Here is a 21,066-nt window from a genome sequence, read left to right as displayed (position 1 = left end):
AGCAGTTTGCTAACAATTTTGTTTTATTTTGATAAATAACTTTGGTATTACTACTACAGCTCATTGTCCACTTATCACGTTTCCGCCACTACAATAATACATAACTTCACAACAGGTCTTTCCAACCATCGATCTCTTGGTCCTCGTTCATAGCTACACCTCATATCTACTTTATTGTCCTTAAAGTTCCGATTCGACTTATCCCATTAGCCAGCTGTTTCTGGGGCACTGACTTGTCAACAATTAGTACGATAACTCATACTTCCACATTTTGTCTCTGTCGCTGCCACGCTGCTGTTCGGAGAATATTTACAGAAAGATCTTAAAATTTTGACGTCATGCATGAAACAGAAGTTATATGCATACGTCGAAATCGCTTTTCGACACGGAACATGGGGTTTTATAAGAATAAAGAGAGTGCGGGTGGGGTGTGGGAGGAGGGGGTTGGGGTGTTTTGCCTGTAATTCCACTATGGCCATATGTTACTCTCCTGATGCTGAACACTGCATTTTCTTGTCGGGTTCTGTATTATCTTATCTTCTTCCATCAGACACATCTAGCCCCCACCACCCCCCCCCCCCCCCCGTTCTATCATCACCAACCTTTACTACTCATCTGATGACACTTGGGAGAATGACAACATTCTAAATACATAATCATTCGTAACATATTAAAACTCGTGTTGATACAGTGCCCTTTAGTAAGCCTTCCTACCACTACTGAGTTCAACGGACCTACTGCTAATATCTTCATCCGTCCTTCGTTTACTTTGGTTAATCGCGAGGGTCAGGAAACCGATATCATTTGATAACCCTATCCATGTGATGATCGTGGGTGAAACACCAGCTTATATATATTGTACCAAACCGACACTTAGGCCTACGAGTCAGGCTTGTGGATGCCATACCTATTCCGCCCCACCCCTCCTCTCCCCGACTGCCATTTAACGTCCCCGTCCGCACGAGAGGGTATTTAAAGGGGGCGGGGGTGGATTAGTGTATTCAGCATCAGTGACGTAATTCGAGTCCCCAGTTCCAAATTCAAAAATATTTAATCCACAGAATAGACTCCCAGCAACAACACTGCACCGCAGCAATATTGAAGTCAAGAAAAGTCGGGCACATTTTTGAACCTAGACGTTGTTGTTCAGAGAGGAGAGGGGGACAGGGATGAGAGATGGGAAGGGGTTTGAACTTCTTCCATATTCATCCCCTTTTTCAAGTGTGCTTGGCCGAAAGTTGTACGTTTTCAACAAGTAATTTTCATGGGGATTACAATCCTAAAGAATAATTTTCAAGAATTTAGACTCACTGTAAAATAAGTAAATCGTTTGCTCAAAGTAAAACAATACAAAAATCGGGCCATACAAGACTCTTTTTTATTAAATTTGATAATTTCTACTGTTTTGAGGGCAATTATATAACATTTCCTGTTACCCCCACTGATAAAGTAAACAGAAACCACTAGACAAAACTGACAAAGGAAGAAAAAAAGTTAGTTATTCCCAAAAATTTATTGTGATCAATACGCAGCGAGCAGAAAATACGAAGCTTGCTAGAAGGCCAAAGGTAATAACAGAAAAATAGTTCAGTCATTGCTGGGTTTTACATTCATTCTATGCCATTTGCTGTTTAAAAGCAAATTTTTTCTTTCTAAAAAAAATGATCTAAATAATTAAGTGTCTATTATCCATTTAATAATGGCACATCACCTATTTTTTATTTGTTTTTACATTTTTTTTAGTACAAAAGTAAAGAAGAAAAAAACCCAATTCTAATTATATTTTTTAAATTTTATCATAATCAACTCAGACCAACAAACAGAAAAAGGAGATCATGGTAAATACAAAGTAAAGACTTGAAAAGGGAGTTAATATCTATCTAGAAAAAAGGTTGTCAAATGCCTGTGATTTCATCTTAAATGGGCATATCATACCGATTTTCCTCTTTTCTTGAAGGTGACAACAATTTTAAATCTAAATTCCTCCACTTCTATCGACGTGATCATTCAAATTACGTCCTTCGTGACTACACTATTTATTAGTACATTATATTTCCTTTTCATCCACCCCAGAACCTTGGAAAAAAATCATTCTGGTCACCAATAATCATTATATGTGTACACCATTAATTTGTTGTTGTCATTTATTCAGCCTTATTTTTTTATTGTGATATGAACAATGACAAACCATGCTAAATAATCGAAAAATCGAAAGTTAGACTTCATATACACCTGACACCATAGAGTTCCTATCCTCATATAGAGGACGAAGAAAACAAAACAGAAATCACATGACAAGTTTTTTTTCCAATACTACTTAAAGAGTATTATGACATAACTGGAAAACTCAACGCTCTATCAAGCTTGGAAAACTGGAAGTTGATTCCTCTATCTTTCTCTATGTGCTTTACTCTGACAAACCTACCAGCCACTTATCGCGGCTGGAGTTAATACCTAAGAGAGGAGTCATCCAAACCATGGAATTCATCTTCGCTAGATGATGATTTTCATGATCAAAACTATATTTCTATACGACCTTTCCATTATTTACCTGGCCTGAAGGGCCACAATATACCGTATTTATCATTGGATGTTAACATCCCTCACCAACAAACCAATATACTGGAATTATTTCAAAATTTTAAATGCTATTTTCCCTTTGTTCTGAATTTTGGCAGGTGTTACTGTTCGATGTGAATATTCCTACGTCCATCAGGTATTATCTGAAGAACTTTCTCGATCACAGCAAACATATTTCTAAATTCTCCTCTGTTTAGAAGGTTATTTCATGTTTATTTCAGCTGGGTTGTATTTGTCGAGCTTTTGCCAAGGGAAAGCGTACGTATATGACTGATACACACTGACGAGTGTTATTGAAAGTTGACTGTAGAGTCATCTGTCATTACTGCAGAAAAACAACTTATCCAGCAAATTAAAAAGGAATGTAGTATATTCTGGCATTTTATATCTACGGAAAGTGACCCCTCGATAAGATGAAAAAAAAAAAAAAAACAGCAACATGTTAGTATCACCAATTTTTATGTACAAATTTTTTTTTATATAAATTTAGTTGGAATGCCTATATGGTGCCCCACATTAATTCACCCTAATGAATGAAATCTAATTTTGTTATCACTAATAAGGCAACAATTAAAATGCATATTAAAGATATACCACATGTAACTAAGGAAAGGACATAGGTCATAAAAATACACAATAGGAGGCTTACACAAAAAAGTAATATACTTAATAATAACACAAATAGACTCGCTGGCTTCTCTTCACCGATTAAATCCCTTCCCTCCACCACCTTCATGTAATGGCAATAATCAATCTTAAACCTCATTCAGTTGGCTTTCATTTCAAACATTCCGCTAAGTTTTCACAAACCTTTCCGCATGTTCTAGTCTTGTGATGTTGAAGATTATTAAGCTACCTTATAAACCCAGCTACATAATCTGGTCCCTATACCCCTTCTCTCTAGTAGGCTAAATAAAAACTTTTTTTGTTGTTTAAGTCTTTGTTAGCAATTTTTTTTTTCTCTTCTCATTTCTCTGATTGTTTCTAGTTTTGCTATTCTTCCCCGGCTTCCTCCTTCCCGTCGGGGGCGTCGGTGTTCTCTTCCGCAGAGCTGGCGCTATCGATGGGAGCCCTGCGCGAGTAACGGTTGGAACGACCGCCCATGACGTTAGCCCTGTGGAGAGAAACAGAAGGTCGGACTAGTTGCAGCACAAGCAAGATTAGAGAGATGAAGGAGCAAGCCATGGACACATGCTAGGAGATACATCCCAAGACACCCAGCAGAATCATGCCAATATAATCAATTTCTTGTCTCCTCCCTCCCCCGCCCCCCTCCCTCCCTCCCTCCTCAACCCACCCACCCCCTCCCTCCATCATAAGTCCCATCTCAATTCCCATGAGTACATGTACCAGATTGCACATTATAATCAATGCTTGTCATGGGGTCTTTTATTCTTAGTATTTTCCTTGTTTGAAATGTACTCACTTTTTCGAGTGGTACTCAAATACATCGCTGCTTTCGATGACAAGTATTATTTTCAATGTTACCCTTTTCGGTGGATTTGACTATCCCATAATACCATCTCTCCAAAAAAGTCTGAGGAATTTAATCCCACTCTTCGCTTAACAAAAATGACAGTTAATTTGTTGCCATTGACATACCTCAATACATGTCAGAGCAGTTATTTGCAAAAGAAAATTTATTCAAGCTTTTGTAAGTATTCCACTATATCATGCTTCCAAAGGTTGCAGAATCTACCCCATAATTTCTACTTTTTTCACGTCAAAACGAACCATTTTTGGTTTTCTTGTGAGAAAAAATGTGAAACAGAAATCAATTCAGATGAACAAAACTTTAGACCGAGCATTTCTATCCCTGGCAATAAAATTCCTAACAATCTGATTCAAAATTAAAAGCTGTTACCCGGTTAGCCATCCTGAAATCTGATTGGCTGATTCAGGGATGGATTTCACCAATGACAATGTCAGATGTAATGAGGCAAAAAAAAGAAAAAAAACCCAACAAAACAAAACTGAGACTACAAAGCATGCGTTCACCTTCCATCTTAATCATCTCCATGGTAACATAAACTCAATTTTATGCACAAAAATTCAAATTTTTGAGTTTGCTAAAACTACTGAAAACCCGAAAAGAAAAAGAAAGAGGGAATATATTTTCGAATAACAAGAATATTTTATGAAGATATTCTGACACAATAAAGACCTTCAGGAAAATGAAAGGCCTTTATTTTATTTTTAAAAACAAACTTCTTTTATGGACATCTATTTGTGCGACTACAAAAGTGCAGAAACACCAAAGACAGAGGGTAGAGGTGTAAGACAGTTTCAAACCGTAAATCAACCGTTTTGTCATCAAGTTTTTGGGAGTTGAAATACGTCCTTAAGTCTACATTCGATTTGGCAGAGCAGGGTATGGCAGGAATGATGGGGGAATGTTTGTGTTTAACACAAGACCGATAATCACCTGCGATGCACACAATGCAAGATTACATTATAGTGAATACAAATCCCAAAAATTGAAAGTATTTTTGTACTAGGTATGTATATATTGTAGGGAATGTATCAATGCATATAAAAACCATGGTGTGTGTGTATAGATGTTGTGTGTGTATATATATAGCATGTATCAAACAAGTGACAGTGTACGTAAACTGATGGACACCCTACAATGGTTATTAAGACATGTATAATGATAGGATTGGATAAAATGAAGGGGAATACTCGAGATGACTGACAGGTTTTGTATCACTAAAAACATTAATTCCTCTAATGATTATTTCACCTGCTTTGGTGGTAGTTATGAATATTACTGAAACCAACAATTCTGTGATGTGGGATTGTATACATTATGTGTCACTGAAATGATGGGTTCTACATGTGAACAAACTCTAATGAAAAAACAAAATAAATCAAAAAACAAAAATAATCATAAAAGTAAATATAAACCACAACTAAATTACAGCATGCCACCATAGACATATTGGAATGTCCCAAAAATAAGATTGGAAAGATACATAAAACAGAAAAGTTTCACAGATAGAATGGGCTAAAATAATGACGGAACGAAAACATACAAGGTCTTCTTTAAAGCAAGTTTTAGTGGGCAAGCATTTATTCGATGAGGTGGATTTGGGTGCTCTAGTCCTGTGAACTGTTTTTCTATTTTTCTATAAAAAAAGCATGACTTAAGAAACATTCATGTGTGTAGAAAATTATCCTTCCCCCACCTGAACATCCCCCCTCTCCCCACCCCGCCCAACTCCTTAAAATGTTTCTCTTTCGTTTTTTCTTTACCCCCCCTCTATCCAGCTTGCATGACAAAATGCGACAAAGGAAAATAATGCAAGGGTGTTATAGAACAGAGAAAAGAGCAAGGATGTTTGCGTGCCAGAGACAGATAATTTCCTTTTTTTGTCTTTCTTTTCCTTTTATTTCTTGTTTTTGACTCTCTTGCAAAAGAGCGTTAAATATATATATATATGTACTTGTATGTTTTCACTCGTCAATGTTTCCTGCAACAAACAAAGAAAAATCCAGTGAATAAAATTTAACAATGGTATCCAACATTTCTGAGAGTACCTGAGACTACTTCTGAGGAATGTGAACTACTGGCCATTTAGAATTGCTATTTTTATTCCCCCCTCCTGCAACGTAAATACGACGTATTTAAAATTTGAATTTTAAGGGGGGAGACATTAAATCACCAACTTTCCTTTCATCGAGTCAAGATTTTTACGGTGTACCGGTGTGAGACAATAGCGTGTCCTTTGTGTTAGTTCATTAATAAATTGAAGTAAATGACAATTATTTATATGGGACAAGTCTTGTCTTCCTTGAGACCACCTGTGGTTATGATCATGGTTGTCTTCACTGAGTGAAAATGTCTTTAAAAAAAATTGATTGATATAGTAGTGTTAACTGTGTTAGAAAAATCCCACAAGAAATTGTTTATTACCTTCCACTGTTGCCATTTTTTATGAAAAGTAAGGAAAATAAAATAAAATTTTTATGGAAAGGTAAAACATAAATAAGTAAAGGTTAAGTCAACAAACAACCGGGTAACTATGAAACATGTTAGCTTTCGGAATGGGTATGTCCAACTTCGGGCACCAGGAGGAGGAAAGAGGATGAACTTTTCGACATTGTAGTAAGAGGCACAGCATTAGAACATGTTAATTAGCAGATCATGCATGCTTGTAAATGCAATATAGGTCCTTTATTAACAGAAGGAAATTGGAAATACCAGAAAGGGAAAAATAGATTTTTTTTTTTTAATTTCTCTTTTCTAAATCTTCCCATACTGTTAAAATGGACACAACAGACATATAATTGCCATAAGAAGAGAGATTCTTCAGCTGAAATGATACCAGAAACTTGCGGATGGTTTGTGAAAACAGTACAGTAAGAACGATAATTTGTCCACCCTGACAAAAGACAATATCAACATGTATGTGTTCTGCATGACTAGGAGCTTCATACAGCTATAAAGCATGTCATTATTTTAATACAACCCATTTAGGACTCCACTACCAAAACAATGTCAGTAAAGACCTAAGGCCCCAACAGACATTTCATATAGTTTCCCCATGATGGACGTCAAATCACACTTTACAAGCACCAGCTTAAAAGGATTTCAACATTTTCTGTCTATTCCTTATACATTCTTAAAACCTTGAACTCACAGGAAAGCTACCAAAGTTTTCATTCTCATTCCTTCCCAGAAGAATCTTTAAACAGCATGCTAAGGTCTTCTCACCAACACTAAACAACTGATGAGTATAAACGAGTATTCGAGCATCAAACAATATTTGGAGGGATTGGGGGGGGGGGGGGTGGGGGAACTGTTACTTTAGCCTGTCAATTGTTTCAAAAAAGTTGGAAATATTCTAGGATATTCCTGGCCTCATTTCATTTGGACCCACCCTATCACCTAAAGCAGTTTGCAAATTCCCTCCATAAGTTATGTCGATATTCTGCTTAAAATGGTTGTAATATCTGCGAGACGACCACCATAACCAAACAGTACTATTAAGCCATTTCATTATTTTTGACTGCGGGATCGCCTGACCACTGGCTCCCGGTCAGTTTTAGAATTATAGAGATACTACTCCATACATACAGTTCTTCCTAAATATAGCCGAGAGGTTTTACCCTCTAGTTCAATCTCATCCTGCGTAATAAGATCGTGATTAACCTTCTTTTTTTTTCAAGGACATTTCTGATTTGGATACTATTTCATCTTATAGATGTGATACATCCACATAAACTATGCCAAACTTTGGAACACTGACAATATTCTCAAGTATTTTTTTTCGAGTCTCGGTTATGATTTCGATCCATGTATGCAGGACCACCGTTGGAACCCAGAGAGGACATATTTCTAAAACATTACCCCTGAGTCTTTATATCTTACAGAAGTCTTTCAATGTTAGCAACATCAATCCATGCTTCCACTTGCTAGTAAAAACTACCTTCTTCAAGTGTTACTGACACATCAACAACTACCAACCTACACGGTGTGTGTATTCTAACATTGTTAATTTTAATGTTAATTAAATATTCACTACAATGATATACGTGCACAAAATATAGGGCCAAAAAAAAAAAAAATTCAATAGTCAAACAATTTTTATCATCCTTTACATTTAACACCACCACAAAAGCTTGAGGTAAAAACAGTAAACTGAGATAATTAATGTTAACAATGACAGAATTGGAAATAGAATAGCATAGAAAATTAATAAGATATTGCTAATTGATACGTCCCTATACGTGTATATTACTAACGGTAAATATATTATATAATATATTATATGGAAATATATTATATAATATATTATATATATATATATTACTAATGGTATCCAAGTTTATTACTAATGGCTATAGCATGTGAATTGTGAACAAGTATAGGTATCAGGAAAAACCTTCAGAATGATATGAAAAAATGACATCTCTTTTGGTTAATTGTAAAAGATAATATCTTCTGCTAGTATTTCAGTAAAACAACAAAGAGAATATTCCAGAAGAAGAAGAAATGACTAATAAAAAGACTAAACCATTGTTGATACGTACTCATCCCGTAATTGTTAAAGAGCCTAAATAAGACCAAGGCATTTTTGACTGATTGCATTCCATGCCTAGGTACTAAAACACCGGAAGAAAATCAACATTTTACCCAAAATCTTTTGTAAAAAATTTCTAAAATTTTATGACGACAAGAATAAGGATGTGTAACTTTATATAAGACTCCACACCACTATTTTGTGCAACGTTGCGAGTACCCTGCTGCCAATTATTAGGCGACCTACCTAGCTTTGCTTTTAAGGGTGTTCAATTCGCGTTGGAGGGCTTCGTTGGCGTCTATCTGCTCGTCGAGATCGCGCTGTATGCGACGTTTGCTGGCGCTGACTCTGGCCACCTCTTCTTCGTTCTCGTCCACTTGACGTTTGATGCTCTTAACCTGTGCAGTGGCCTTATCCAACTGGAAAATGAAAAAAAAAAAAAAAGGACAAAATGTTAAAATTGTTAATTTACCATTTAATAATAAACTTTTCAATCGAAAAAAAAACAACAAAATAACAGAACGAAACTTGACAGAGGGCGTAGTGGATATATCGCTGGTGCACCAGTCTTCCAGCCGGCAATGTGTAGTGTGTTCTCCTGAATGGCAGTCTCAAGTCTGCTGAGGTTCACGACTTATGTAACCAACCAATCGCTGGGATATAAGTTTCTGTGTGGGCTCAATCTGCACCCTTTAAACCAGATTGGTGATTTCAACCGCAGTTCGGTGTGTGGTGAGGGTCAATTATGAAACAGTCGATCTTGTCAGCTGTCCGTCCCTAAATGAGGTCACAATAGTCAAGTTGCATTGGGTCATATTCATCTGTGTGTAGCCGGCCTTCAGATGTACCAATACCAGAACCTTTACCGATGCTGTGGGGAGGGGGAGGGGGAGGGGGAGGGGGGGCACAAGACACGAGAACACAGCCACTCCCAATTAAAGACCTGTATCAAAGCTTTAAAAAATGTTATTTTAAAGCAATAAGAAAGGACCCCAAGATCAGGAGAGGCTAAGGGAAGAGCTGTAAATATTATTTCTCCATTCAGCTGACCTGTTCTTTGTATTGGTCTGCGACCCGCCTCTCGTCCTCTACCTGTATCGCCATCTCCTTCATCTTCTTGTCGGCTCGACGGGCTGCTCGGTTCGCACCGTTTCTTTCCCTATGGGAGGCGACCAGAAAAATAAAATTTGTATTCTGAGCAGTGGGTTGTTTTTTTTTTTTAATCAAAATGATATTTAGGATAGATTGTACATAGCTTACAGCGTACCATTTTGTTTCGTTGTTTTCCGTGATTGTTATTCAATTTCTTATTTCTGGGCCAAATCTGGCTAGCAATTTCCATTTCAACATATATAATGACTTAGGCTTTAGACATATATATCCAAATAAGGCTAAGTACAGCTGCGATCAAGAAAAGTGTCGGCTTCAAATGTAAACTTTTGACGGCAAATTTGAACGTTTCTGTCCGTACAACCAACCCCCCTCGCTCGCCCCCCTCAACCCTAGAAAAAGCTATGCAAGCAATTCCTTGTGTTTGGTCACCAACTGATGCCATTTTCACAATATCAATCCCACTAAGACTACATATAATCACCAAAAGAAATCTTCCCAAAATGTTTGGTCTTCAAGTGAAAAAAAGTATGGCGTTTATCATCAATTTTAGAACATTTCGTCTCAAGACAAATATTTTTTGTCACATTATGTCCGTGACATGCACAATCTAAACAGAACTGAAATAAAATGATGTGTTTGAGGTTACCTGGCTTCAACCTCAACTTGTTCCTCTAGTTGAGCAATCTTACTCTCCAGCTGTGTAATGGTATTCTTACTGCGAGTGCTCATGGAACCTTCAAGCTCCTGTAGTTTCGCCTTGAGGTCCTTGTTCTGGAAATTTCAGTGAAAACAATATTTTGTAAATGGCCAAGCAGTTCAGAATTGTGAAACACATCGAGAGAGGGGGAAAAAATAAAATTCTAAATAGTCTTTGTGATAGTGGAATGGCCCGTTCAAAGGAGAGTGGCAAAGATTTTGTCAAAGACTACCAGAAAGGCTTAAGCTTAAGTTTGACAACCAACTTGGTGGATTGAAAAATACCAACAAGTTTGTCTAAATTTTATCACAGGGATGCAGTAAAACAAATTGTGATCACAAACCGCAGTCTTATAACAATATCTGACATTAAATCATTTTCAAACTTTTGTGTTTTCTTTCGTTAACTACCAGAGATTTTGATTTGCTCCGTACTTGATAGGAGGGAGGTTAATGCCAGTGCTGATGGATGCTTGTGGTGCAAGAGATTGTGGTGAGGGGGGGGGGGGTAGCTTCTGGAAGGAAGGGAAACCATATTTGTGCAAGATCAATCATGTTTCTCAGAAATCATCCATTTGGATTCTTCTCATAGAGTCCTAGGTATTTATATATGGTTTTTTTCCCCATTCATTCTCCTGCTGCAGACATGAGTTATCATGCCGCAATTTTATGTCACTCAGGCCATCTGATCCCTAAACCCTTGAAAGGGTTTAGAGTTGGAATCACCAAATTATGTTCTCTGCTCTCCTAATCCATCCATGTTCTCCTCCTCCTCCTTACCTGTCTCTCAAGATGAAGTTTAGCAGATTCCAACCTCTGGTTACCTGATCTCTCAGAGGCTAGCTCATTGGTCATCTGTTCAATCTATGTATGAACAAGAAAAATAATCACTTGAGGATTGGTAGTTACAAGAATGCCATGGTTACACAGACAACACAGCCGTCCATCCTGCGGCCTCCACTTCCCCCTCCTCCCCCCTCCCATTCCCACTCACAGGGAGCAGCCCCTGACTCCCTGAAAATCTCTCCATCCTTCAAACTTGCTCTAGAAAATATATCATTACAAAAGAAAACCTTCCCCCAAAGAAAAACCTCGATATCCATGAGACACAATCATATACTCCTTACATAATGGTTGGATACTATACTGTGATACTGTCAATATTAGAATGCTAATATTTTATTTTTCGAATATTACGACAATAACAACAACAACAACTACAACAACAACACACCAGACAATTTTATGAGAAGTTCTTCTCTGTTAAATTACTATCGGTTCTTTTCTGGACAAGTAGGTTGGGTAGTTAACAACCACATCCAGGTACCGTTTAATCCTTTAATCTGTTATGAGCTCACCTGGCCAGTAGCCTTTCTTTCTTTCTCAAGGAGGATGTCGCTGTTGGCCTGTTCATCTTCAATCTCTTCCTCCAGCTCCTGTATCTTTTGCTCCAGGCGTCGTTTCTCATCCACCATGGCCTGGGATTTGCTGGAGCCGCTGCTGAGCTCCTCTTGTAGCTCGTCCCTCTCTGACTCCGCTTGACGACGAAGTCTTTCGGATGCTGAGTGATCCTACAGAGGATGGAGAAGAAGAAGGACTTATTAACTGAAAGAGAATGTTTACTAAGTGTTCATTTTCACTTTATCTGACCCCCTTCCACTCCCCCTGCTATGAAATCAACATCAACAACAACATCAACAACAACCCCAAGCAGAGCTGGCTAATTATCTGTGATTTCCAGGGGTGGGTGGGGGGGAGGGGGCAAGTGGGGGACATTTAAATTTGAAATGGTTTGCAAAAATGTGCAATAAACCCAACCAAACCATCTGGAAAGGTCAAGACTACAATAATAGTCTAAACATATAACTGTACTTATTACTAGGTTTTACTATAAGGTGTCTTTTGGGGAGTTTTAATCATGTAATAATGTTCATTAATATAACTTTGGTCTACATAAACAAGTAATTTCATATGAAAAGTAACAATTATTAATATGAAGTATTACATGATATTTACAAATTTTATGAAATCAAGTTAAGAGTGGTGATTGTTCTAATGTAACTATATCTGGCTGGCCGATTAGAATGACCTGCGTCTTAGCCACCTCTGTTCTTCATAGTTGGATGATGAATCTCCACTTTCAATCACACTACAAAGTGTTAGCCAGCATTGATACTGTTTATAACCATGTTCAGATCTTCATCACTTACAACCACTTACACCCACTTACAGTCACTAACACCCACTATGTCCACAACTGACAATTTCATATATTTAAGAAAAATTAGCACCGAGGATGATATAAGTAAAGTTTGAAATTATATCTTCAAGAAACGGTTAGTCAATCAACACAAGGACTGCAGCCTTCGGGCCAGGACCAAACTGTTTGCAGTGGGTCGCGGGATGCGTTAAAACGTTGGAAATTTCATCGACAGCCGTTTTTGGGGGCTTGCCAATGTCCATAGTCCTAGCTAGCTTTCATACACTTTAAGCATCAATTCTTCAAGGACTGAGGATTAGGTGAGTCAAGACTCAGTCCTCACTGAAAGCTCCTGGGTCGTGAACTGAAAATCGCTTTAACTTTAGGACTTCACTTTGATGAGTAGGGCCCACTTAAAAGTTACACCACCAACTTATCAAAGTTAAAAGTATATTTACCTCTTGCAGCTGCAAGATCTCAGCCTCCAGGCCCTTCAGTTTCCTCTCGTTCTCCTTAGAGGACGCAATGATGTCATCCTTGGCCTGGCGGGCATCCTCCAATTCAGCCATCAGCTCCTTCAGTTGAGTCTACATAATTATGAGAAGAGTTTGTTTTAATATACCTTGAGCGAAAGATGATCAATCAGTTACGACTCAAATCACAGAGAGTAAAATCATCACAGGTCATTTTGCTCATAATCCAACTTTGAATCTACTTCATTTCACTACCAATTTCAACACTTCAAACAACAGTGTCTTGACTGCAATGTAAACACTAAAATAGTTACTAATGTTGAATATTTTGTCGGACGCTACACGCACAATATCACTTCTGACAGACTTTTGACCGACAGACTACCACAAATCCTGTTTATTTTGACTCTAGGACAGCACTACGCCATCAGTTATGTAACAATTTGTGGTTTATGATTTGGTCTTTATGTTAACTGAGGTTTTGTTCCCCCATTAGTAGTTATCCTGCTCACATCTCTGGCTAACATTCTAACATGCCCCCATTAGATGCAGTAGTTATCCTAGCTAACATTCTCATCATGCAGAACCATTCATTTACCTGTAGTCTACGCTGCTGGCGAATGCTGTCCTCCTTGGCCTTGTTGGCGTTCTCCACGGCGGATTCCCGATCCTTGAGATCTCCTTCCAGCTTCTTCTTGGCAGAGGTAGCCATTCCTTTCTGCTTGCGTTCCTCCTCAAGTTCAGCTTCCATCTCACGCAGCTGTTGAAAGGAGAAAAATCCTTTTTGCTAACGCTCTGGTCTTAACAATGACTGTGATTATTTTTTACCGGAGGGAAAGCTCTGTGTATGATCCCTCCCACTCTCACTCTTCCCCTGTCTGTCCTCTTTCTCCATCTTGTGTGATGAAGGTTTCTAATCCCCCACCCCCCCCTCCACCTCTCATATCGAACAGTTTCTTTGCCCTCATTCCCTGGATTATGGTTCCACACAGACCGCTCCCCCACTGCCCATCCCCTCTACCTTCACTGACTCACATAATTACCAACTTAATATCCAATATTTGCCTTCTTAACCATTTTTCCATCTTGTTCCTACCTGCTGAGGGTTCCTCAGATGAAGCTTCGCCATCCCCTGCCATAACCCTTTAATATAACCCACCTCACCCCTATCCCAGACCCCTCTCCACCCTCCCCTCTCTATTCTTACCTGTCTGATCTCCTGGATTCCCTCCACTGACCTTATTTTGTACCAGCTGACCCACTGTACAGAGTTCCCTCATCTCCATCCCACTACCCTCACAGTATCTCCTCCCCCTCCCCCTCCCCTCCCCCTCCTCCTCCCCCTCCGTCTATACCAGCTTACCTGTCTGATGAGGGTCCTACGTTTCTCTTCAGATTCCTCCTCCTTGGACTGGGCATCCCTGTCAAAGTTAGACTTGGCTGCTTGAAGGTTGACCTCCAGACGAAGCTTGGCATCCTCTGATGCTTGGAGCTCATCCTCTAGTTCCTCCATCTGTGTCCTCATCTCCTCTAGTTGAGCCTCAAGGGCCCTCTTGGCCTTCTCCAAGTCATGGACCTTCACAGAAGCAAAAGAACAAGAACCTTGCCATCATTTTACTCGATGACGTAGCACACTTCTCAATCGATGAAATGCTATGCAAACCCGACAGGTTCCGATCAACAGGGTAACGATCAGCGATACAGGGTTACACACATACCTTAAACTTTTTGAAATTTCATGATACACAAAGATTCTTTTTCACTCAAACTTGTCACACAAATGTTCATGCTTCAGTTCTTCCTTGAAGTAATTGTCTTGACTTTATTAGATATTTGATGCAACAACATCTTTTGAATTAAAAACTTGATTTGCTCTGTAAAATGACCACACCCCATGAAAGACTTTTCATAATATTAAATAGTGATCCAAGTGAGGGTAACTAGGACATCTTCCCAAGGAGTTATAATCCTGACAATCACAAGCTTGATAAAGATGAGCTATATCCTGTCAAACACCTTGCATATTCATCTTCCTGTTGCTACTTAATATGAATAATCAAAGACAGACATCTTAACAGCTTATTGAAAATTATGCAGAAATACGCAGAATAATGCAGAAAAATTGACAGAAACTGGAAACAGATTAGAAAAGTTCATCCATTAGCTTGTTTTCTACTTGTTAGACCATCGAAGGCAGTGTATGAATGCCTGGGATGACGAGAAAAGAGAAAGATTTTTTAATCTAGCTGTGAATTACATCAACCGTCTCATTGATATTTAACAGAGGCCGACTCACAACACAGCATATCTGAATATTCATAGTGATTGCCCTACACTAATTTACATAAAATGAAATATTTCTAGAGGTCTTAATAACCATTACTTTGAATACATCCAAAATGTTCAAAGTTTCATATGTTTCCTTCAGTTCATTGTTTGAAAGGGAACTTTTACATATGTATATATCTAATCTTGACATTTGACAAAACTTATTGACCTCAATAGAAAAAAGATTTTAGCTAACCCATCTGGCCTTTCTACTCGACAGCAGCAAATGGATTGGCTAGTTATTATTCTAATGTTTGGCATTTTTCCAGCTTCTTTTCTGGTCATATCATATCAGAGGCATACCATACTGAAATCTCCAGTTTGATAAAAGGTGAAATATTGCCCGGCGGGAAGAAGATTTTAAAAGGTTCCATCATACATGTGAGGTTATATCCCTCCCTCTCACTTACGTTTTTGCCGACATCATCCTTGGAGGACATGACGTCTTCAAGTTCTGCCAGCTGCCCCTTTCGGATACGCTCGCTATCAGCAAGTTGGTCACGTAGCTCGTCAAGCTCCCTTGAGAGTGACATGCCCTGAGAGGAAGAGAGAATGGCACATTCATGTAAAACAACAGCCGAAACTAAAAGCAACAGCGAAACTAAAAACAACAGCCGAAACTAAAAACAACAGCCGAAACTAAAAACAACAAAGTCATCACCTGCCATCAAAGTATGAATGATTTCTGGACTTGATTCCAACTTTCTAGCATATTCTGCAATATTTGACAAAATAAACAACATTCATGTATGTCCTTCACCCTTTATCTTATTTCTGTAAGGAAGTTGAAATAATAGGCTTACTTTTACAAGACAGACTTTATCTACTGTAACCTTTCACCTACACATTTCAGTTATTTGTGAAATCCCTTCATATTTTGTTGTTCACTCTTCTTCACATATTTACCAAACGGTGGCAGAATGTTTAAAAAAAAAAAATACCTTCCACCTTTAAACACTGAGATTTCCAAACATTAGTCCTTTTACGAACAAAACTGAACAGAGTATGAAAGGGATTCAACGAAAACTACAGATAATGAAAAGCTTTTTGTTTATTGTGTGATGTCATTTTAAACTTGCTAAAGTCCCCTTGACCCTGTCCTATCACACAATACTAGTACCAACTGTACTTTGATATGACAATTGTTTTGAGAGAGGAGGAGAGGGGAGAGAGGGGGGGGTTCACATACCTTTGTCTCCTTCTCTCTGGCTTCGGCTTCTCTTTGGTCGCGCTCTGCTGTCAAGCGCTCCTTCTCGGCCCGTTCCTCGCTGAGCTGGTTGTCAAACTTGCGCTGTTTCTTCTCCAAGGTGGACACCATGTTACGCTCTTTCTCCAGATCGAGTGTGATGTCATCGAGCTGAGGAACAAGAGTAACCACAATATCAACATCCCAACAAATCTGATTCCAAATATTTTGTTAAATTTAAACTTAGCGAGGCAGGGAAAACAAAAAACAGAGAGGGAAATTGATAAAGTCAGTCACATAAGCGGTTTGTTTTCTAATTTGTTAGACCATCAAAGATAATGTATCACAGCCTGAGATGACGAGAGAAAGGAGGTATTGTTCTTGCTGTGAATAATATCGTTCTTGCTGTGAATAATTACGGCTTTCTCATAGTAATTAGCAGAGACCCGACTCACTACGCAGCTTATTTCATGTTAATACAATACTGCATCATCTTATTTACTTGCATGTCTCAATTCTTTTCAGTCGACCAAGCCCTACTGGATTTAAGCTAAATTGTATAATATTGTAGTATTTTGGATATCGTATTTTCCCATTGTTTCAAATGGTGGGGAGGTGGAGGGGGGGGGTTTGGGGAGGAACAAATGTCTGACACTTTGTAACTAGTTGGTTTTATGTTCTAATACCTATTCCTTTGTCCTCTTCCTGCATTGACAGTTATGCAACTCATTCATCCAATTCTTCTTTACCCTTACATGCATGATAACATCTAATTTTTTTTTTGTGTGCAGTGTCTTGCTGCAGTTACCTTCAATTTGGTAACGGCTATGCCCAAATCTCACTAGCGACTATACCTACCCAGTTTTTCTTCAATTTAACAATGATGCTGCTTTTGAGTACAAGAAAGCAGTTTGTGAACAACCTTCTCCAACCACCATCAACCACCCTTCTCCAACCACCATCAAACACCCTTCTCAAACCACCACACCCTCATCAAACCACCTCCAACCACCATCAAACCACCCTTCTCCAACCACCATCAAACACCCTGCTCCAACCACCACCAAACACCCATTTCCAACCACCCATTTCCGACCACCATCAAACACTCTTCTCCAACCACCATCAAACACCCTTTTCAAACTACCGTCAAACATCCATTTCCAAACACCATCAAACACCCTCTTCACAAAACTGTCTTACCATGCTCATTCTTCTTTCTCTGTTCTTTCTCTCCTCTTTTGTATAAAGAATGAACCTAATTTCTTGACATTTGTTATATCAAGTAAACCATATCTCACCTCTCCTTGAAGTCTGTTTTTGGTCTTCAAGAGTTTCTCGTGAGCGGCGGTCATCTCGGCGATGCGGTTCACGTTCTCGTCATTTTCTCGGTTGGCCTTCTTGAGATTCTCCTCGACCTGTTCAAGGCTCTTGCTATCCTCTTCCTGCTTCCTGCGGGCGTCGGCCAGCTAAACGATCGTGAGAAAAAAAACAGCGATGTCAGTGATGAATATAAGACAGAGCTGGGACATTTACATCAGTGCGGCATCGCTCGGACTTTTTACACGTCGTGCTCATATCTTGGTAGCAAGGTTGTTTCCTTGACTGAGCTAAGGGTAGCAGCAGAATGTCAGGAAGTCAGAATCAGAGTATGAAGTCACACTCAGGGGCAAACAAGACTGTTAACATCAGTACACTACCCCATTAGATTACATGACAACCAGCCCATATCTCTCTCTCCCTTACCTGTGTCTGTAGAGTGGTGACTTGGCGTCCAAGGTTAGACTTGGCCTGCTCTTCTTCATCCAATTGATCCTGGAGGCTCTCTTTGGTCTCCTCCAACTCTCGTACTTTGCTGCTCAGGGATAGTTTCTGCCGAGTCTCTTCGTTAAGATTTTCCTAGAAATTGAAAACAAAAGACAATGATATAACAGTACGGACTGTATATACAGAACACAATGCAAGTGTAAGGCAGCAATGTGAGGCAATAGCTTACAAATCCCTGGGACCCTCCCACCCCTTCCCCCTCCCTCCCCTCCATGAAAAGGAAAGGTTATGATCGTTACCCTGCTAAATGGTACGTAACAATTGAAAATAAATCTGAGAACCTTATGAAAGGTTGAAGTCTTTGAAACTTTCAACTTCAGGTAAATAAGGTAACAAGTACACCACGTTTTGAAACACTCGAAAAAGAAACAGATCTTTTTTTTTCAAAACTACAAAATACTTTCTTAGCTGCATCCAACCCACCCACCCACCCACTTCCTTCTTTTTCCAGGTTTATTTGACTTACCTGGACTTCAGCCAGTTGTGCCACCAATGATGTAGATGACCTTTGTGCTTGTCCACCCTTGGTTTCTGATTCTTCTAGTTGGACGCTCAGAGTCTCATTCTCACTCTACAGAACAATCGAATAAATAAATAAATAAGTTAGTCAATCAATCAATCAATCAATCAACTTGGAATGGTTTGGAAAACAATCTCAAAATGCTTTTCCTCTTACGTAGACTACGCATCTAAATTGTAATACACAAAAGCAAGAGCTGAAAGAGAAGTGTCACATCAAACCAAACCCAGGTAGTATTAAAAACCTGAAGATCTGGAGAAAACCTAGCCCCAATGCTAAAATAACATTAGAGTAACCATAACCCACGCAGGGACAATCATCGTTTGTTATCCAACTTCTTACTGACTTGAGTCATTTCTTAAAGTGCTTGGAAAGTATTACCATAATAAAGGTCTGCAATTTTCTTTTTCACTTTTCATCACATGTCTGCTCTTTCCTACGAGATGGTAGAAATTATCTCAATGTATTTTCATCATTCACGCGAGTGACTCTGTGAACCACGTTCGGAATACACTTGTGGGTTTTAGTCGAGAAAAGGCACACCAGCTACTCTAGGGTCGTAATGGTAACCCTAGTTACAAGACTCACCTGTAGCTTAGTAACCTTCTCTGTGGCATCGGTGCGAGCACGTTCCACTTCTTGTAGGCGCACGTTGAGCTCGGACAGCTGGGCTTCCAGGTTCTTGCGTTTCCGTTCGGATTCCTGCTTGGCCTGGCTGGCTGTCTTGAGGTCGGTGCTCAATTCAACCTGAGCACTTTCAACGGCAGCTTTGCTCTTCTCCAGAGAAGCCTTGGCCTGTTTATCGCAAAAAAAAAAAAAGATACCATGAAATAAAATCTCACAGGGAAATCAGGCTGTTTTGGTTTTTCTTTCTTCCTTAAGAGAAAATTATCACTTTTTTTCACAAGTTTTCACAATTATTTCACAATTATTACACATTATCACAATTATTGTCACAATTATCACAAGTTTTATAATACTGCCAAGAGGACTTTCCTGAATTTTCCCCACTCAAATGCTAGTTGTACAAAGTTTTTTGGAAAAGTTTAGTCTTTACCATTGTGCCTTTTCGATACAATTGTAATCTCTTCCACCAACAGTGTCTTCTTAGTTTGTTTATTTGTACAATTCTTTTCAAATTTGTTACTTTTTCCTCGATACGTCATAGGTGAACCGAGAGAACTGAGATTAAAGACAGCCATATAATTTAGAAATTCTTCATTCCTTTACATAACATCTATAACATGGCATGGATTTGTTTTCTTTTTTCAATGACCGCTCTGAATATGCAAACGTTACAGTGTACTGTGACAGTGACTGTGACACTTCACGACTGTGACATGACTGTGACAGTGTCACTGCATGACGCCTCGTCCGAGGTTGCTTCATTTGCCCGAACATATCAACAGCTGATACCATGGAAACCAAGCATTGCTATCAGCCCTTCTGTCTTGAATACATAAAATTTAATGTTACCGATATAAGTATAACTTCAATATAATCTTTTCCACGTTATTAAGTTTTCCATTCAATCCCTAGAGTGCACTGCTATGTCAGTGTGACAGCTCGTCCATTGCTGGTGGGTTTAACTCGCCCACACAATATCCCCCGACCCGTCCTCTAAGGGCATGTGTAAGTTTGACATCACATGACTGTTCCACGACATTCTCACATTACCTTCTTGACGTTATCTAGTTGTTCGTTCAACTCTTCCAGCGTGCTGTTGTGTTTGTGTCTCATATCGGTAACTATTACTTCGTGGTTCTTAGTCTCTTCGTCCAGCCGTTTCTTGAGTTCACCGACTTCACCCTCTCGACGCTTCTGGATCTCCTGGGCTGCGGCAGATTTGTCTTCGAACTCCATCAGTTCGCTCTTGATGGCGTCCAGTTCCTGCGGATAGAGACAGATAAAAATTGAGTGCTTGGAGATGAATAATAAGGCAGCGTCATCATATAATCTTCAGCATAACGCCTGCCCCAAGCCCCACTACCCCCTCCACCTAAGTCTCTTTAATCAAGGGGCAGCCATAATAATTCGACAATACATTGTTAGCCTTCCTCGGGTGGCGGAAGTTTAGGACTTTTTGTGGGAAGAGAACAATCTGTGGGAATACCCTC

The 21,066-nt window shown here is 39.1% G+C and overlaps 1 protein-coding gene across 6 annotated transcripts in view; it reads right to left on the bottom strand.

Annotated features, from left to right (window-relative positions):
• Positions 1–1,655: 1,655 nt before the first annotated feature.
• The window catches only part of LOC139960109 (uncharacterized), a 92,788-nt gene continuing 73,377 nt past the window's right edge, over positions 1,656–21,066 (bottom strand). For 5 of the 6 annotated variants that reach the window (XM_071958223.1, XM_071958222.1, XM_071958225.1 and 2 more), the window contains 16 exons: positions 20,627–20,839; positions 19,538–19,744; positions 18,896–19,000; positions 18,349–18,501; positions 17,904–18,071; positions 16,606–16,773; positions 15,827–15,952; positions 14,452–14,664; positions 13,687–13,848; positions 13,074–13,202; positions 11,774–11,986; positions 11,196–11,279; positions 10,366–10,490; positions 9,657–9,765; positions 8,853–9,025; positions 1,656–3,694 (listed from right to left, as the gene is read on the bottom strand). In XM_071958223.1, the coding sequence (XP_071814324.1) occupies positions 3,574–3,694; positions 8,853–9,025; positions 9,657–9,765; positions 10,366–10,490; positions 11,196–11,279; positions 11,774–11,986; positions 13,074–13,202; positions 13,687–13,848; positions 14,452–14,664; positions 15,827–15,952; positions 16,606–16,773; positions 17,904–18,071; positions 18,349–18,501; positions 18,896–19,000; positions 19,538–19,744; positions 20,627–20,839 (2,469 nt within the window). In that variant the 3' untranslated portion in view covers positions 1,656–3,573. Of the gene's footprint in view, positions 3,695–6,026; positions 6,054–8,852; positions 9,026–9,656; positions 9,766–10,365; positions 10,491–11,195; positions 11,280–11,773; positions 11,987–13,073; positions 13,203–13,686; positions 13,849–14,451; positions 14,665–15,826; positions 15,953–16,605; positions 16,774–17,903; positions 18,072–18,348; positions 18,502–18,895; positions 19,001–19,537; positions 19,745–20,626; positions 20,840–21,066 lie in introns of all 6 variants that reach the window. The other variant, XM_071958227.1, reaches the window with a different exon arrangement.

This window comes from Apostichopus japonicus, chromosome 19, assembly GCF_037975245.1.
Source record: "Apostichopus japonicus isolate 1M-3 chromosome 19, ASM3797524v1, whole genome shotgun sequence".
NCBI lineage: Eukaryota > Metazoa > Echinodermata > Holothuroidea > Aspidochirotida > Stichopodidae > Apostichopus > Apostichopus japonicus.
This window is presented reverse-complemented; position numbering and strand designations above follow the sequence as displayed.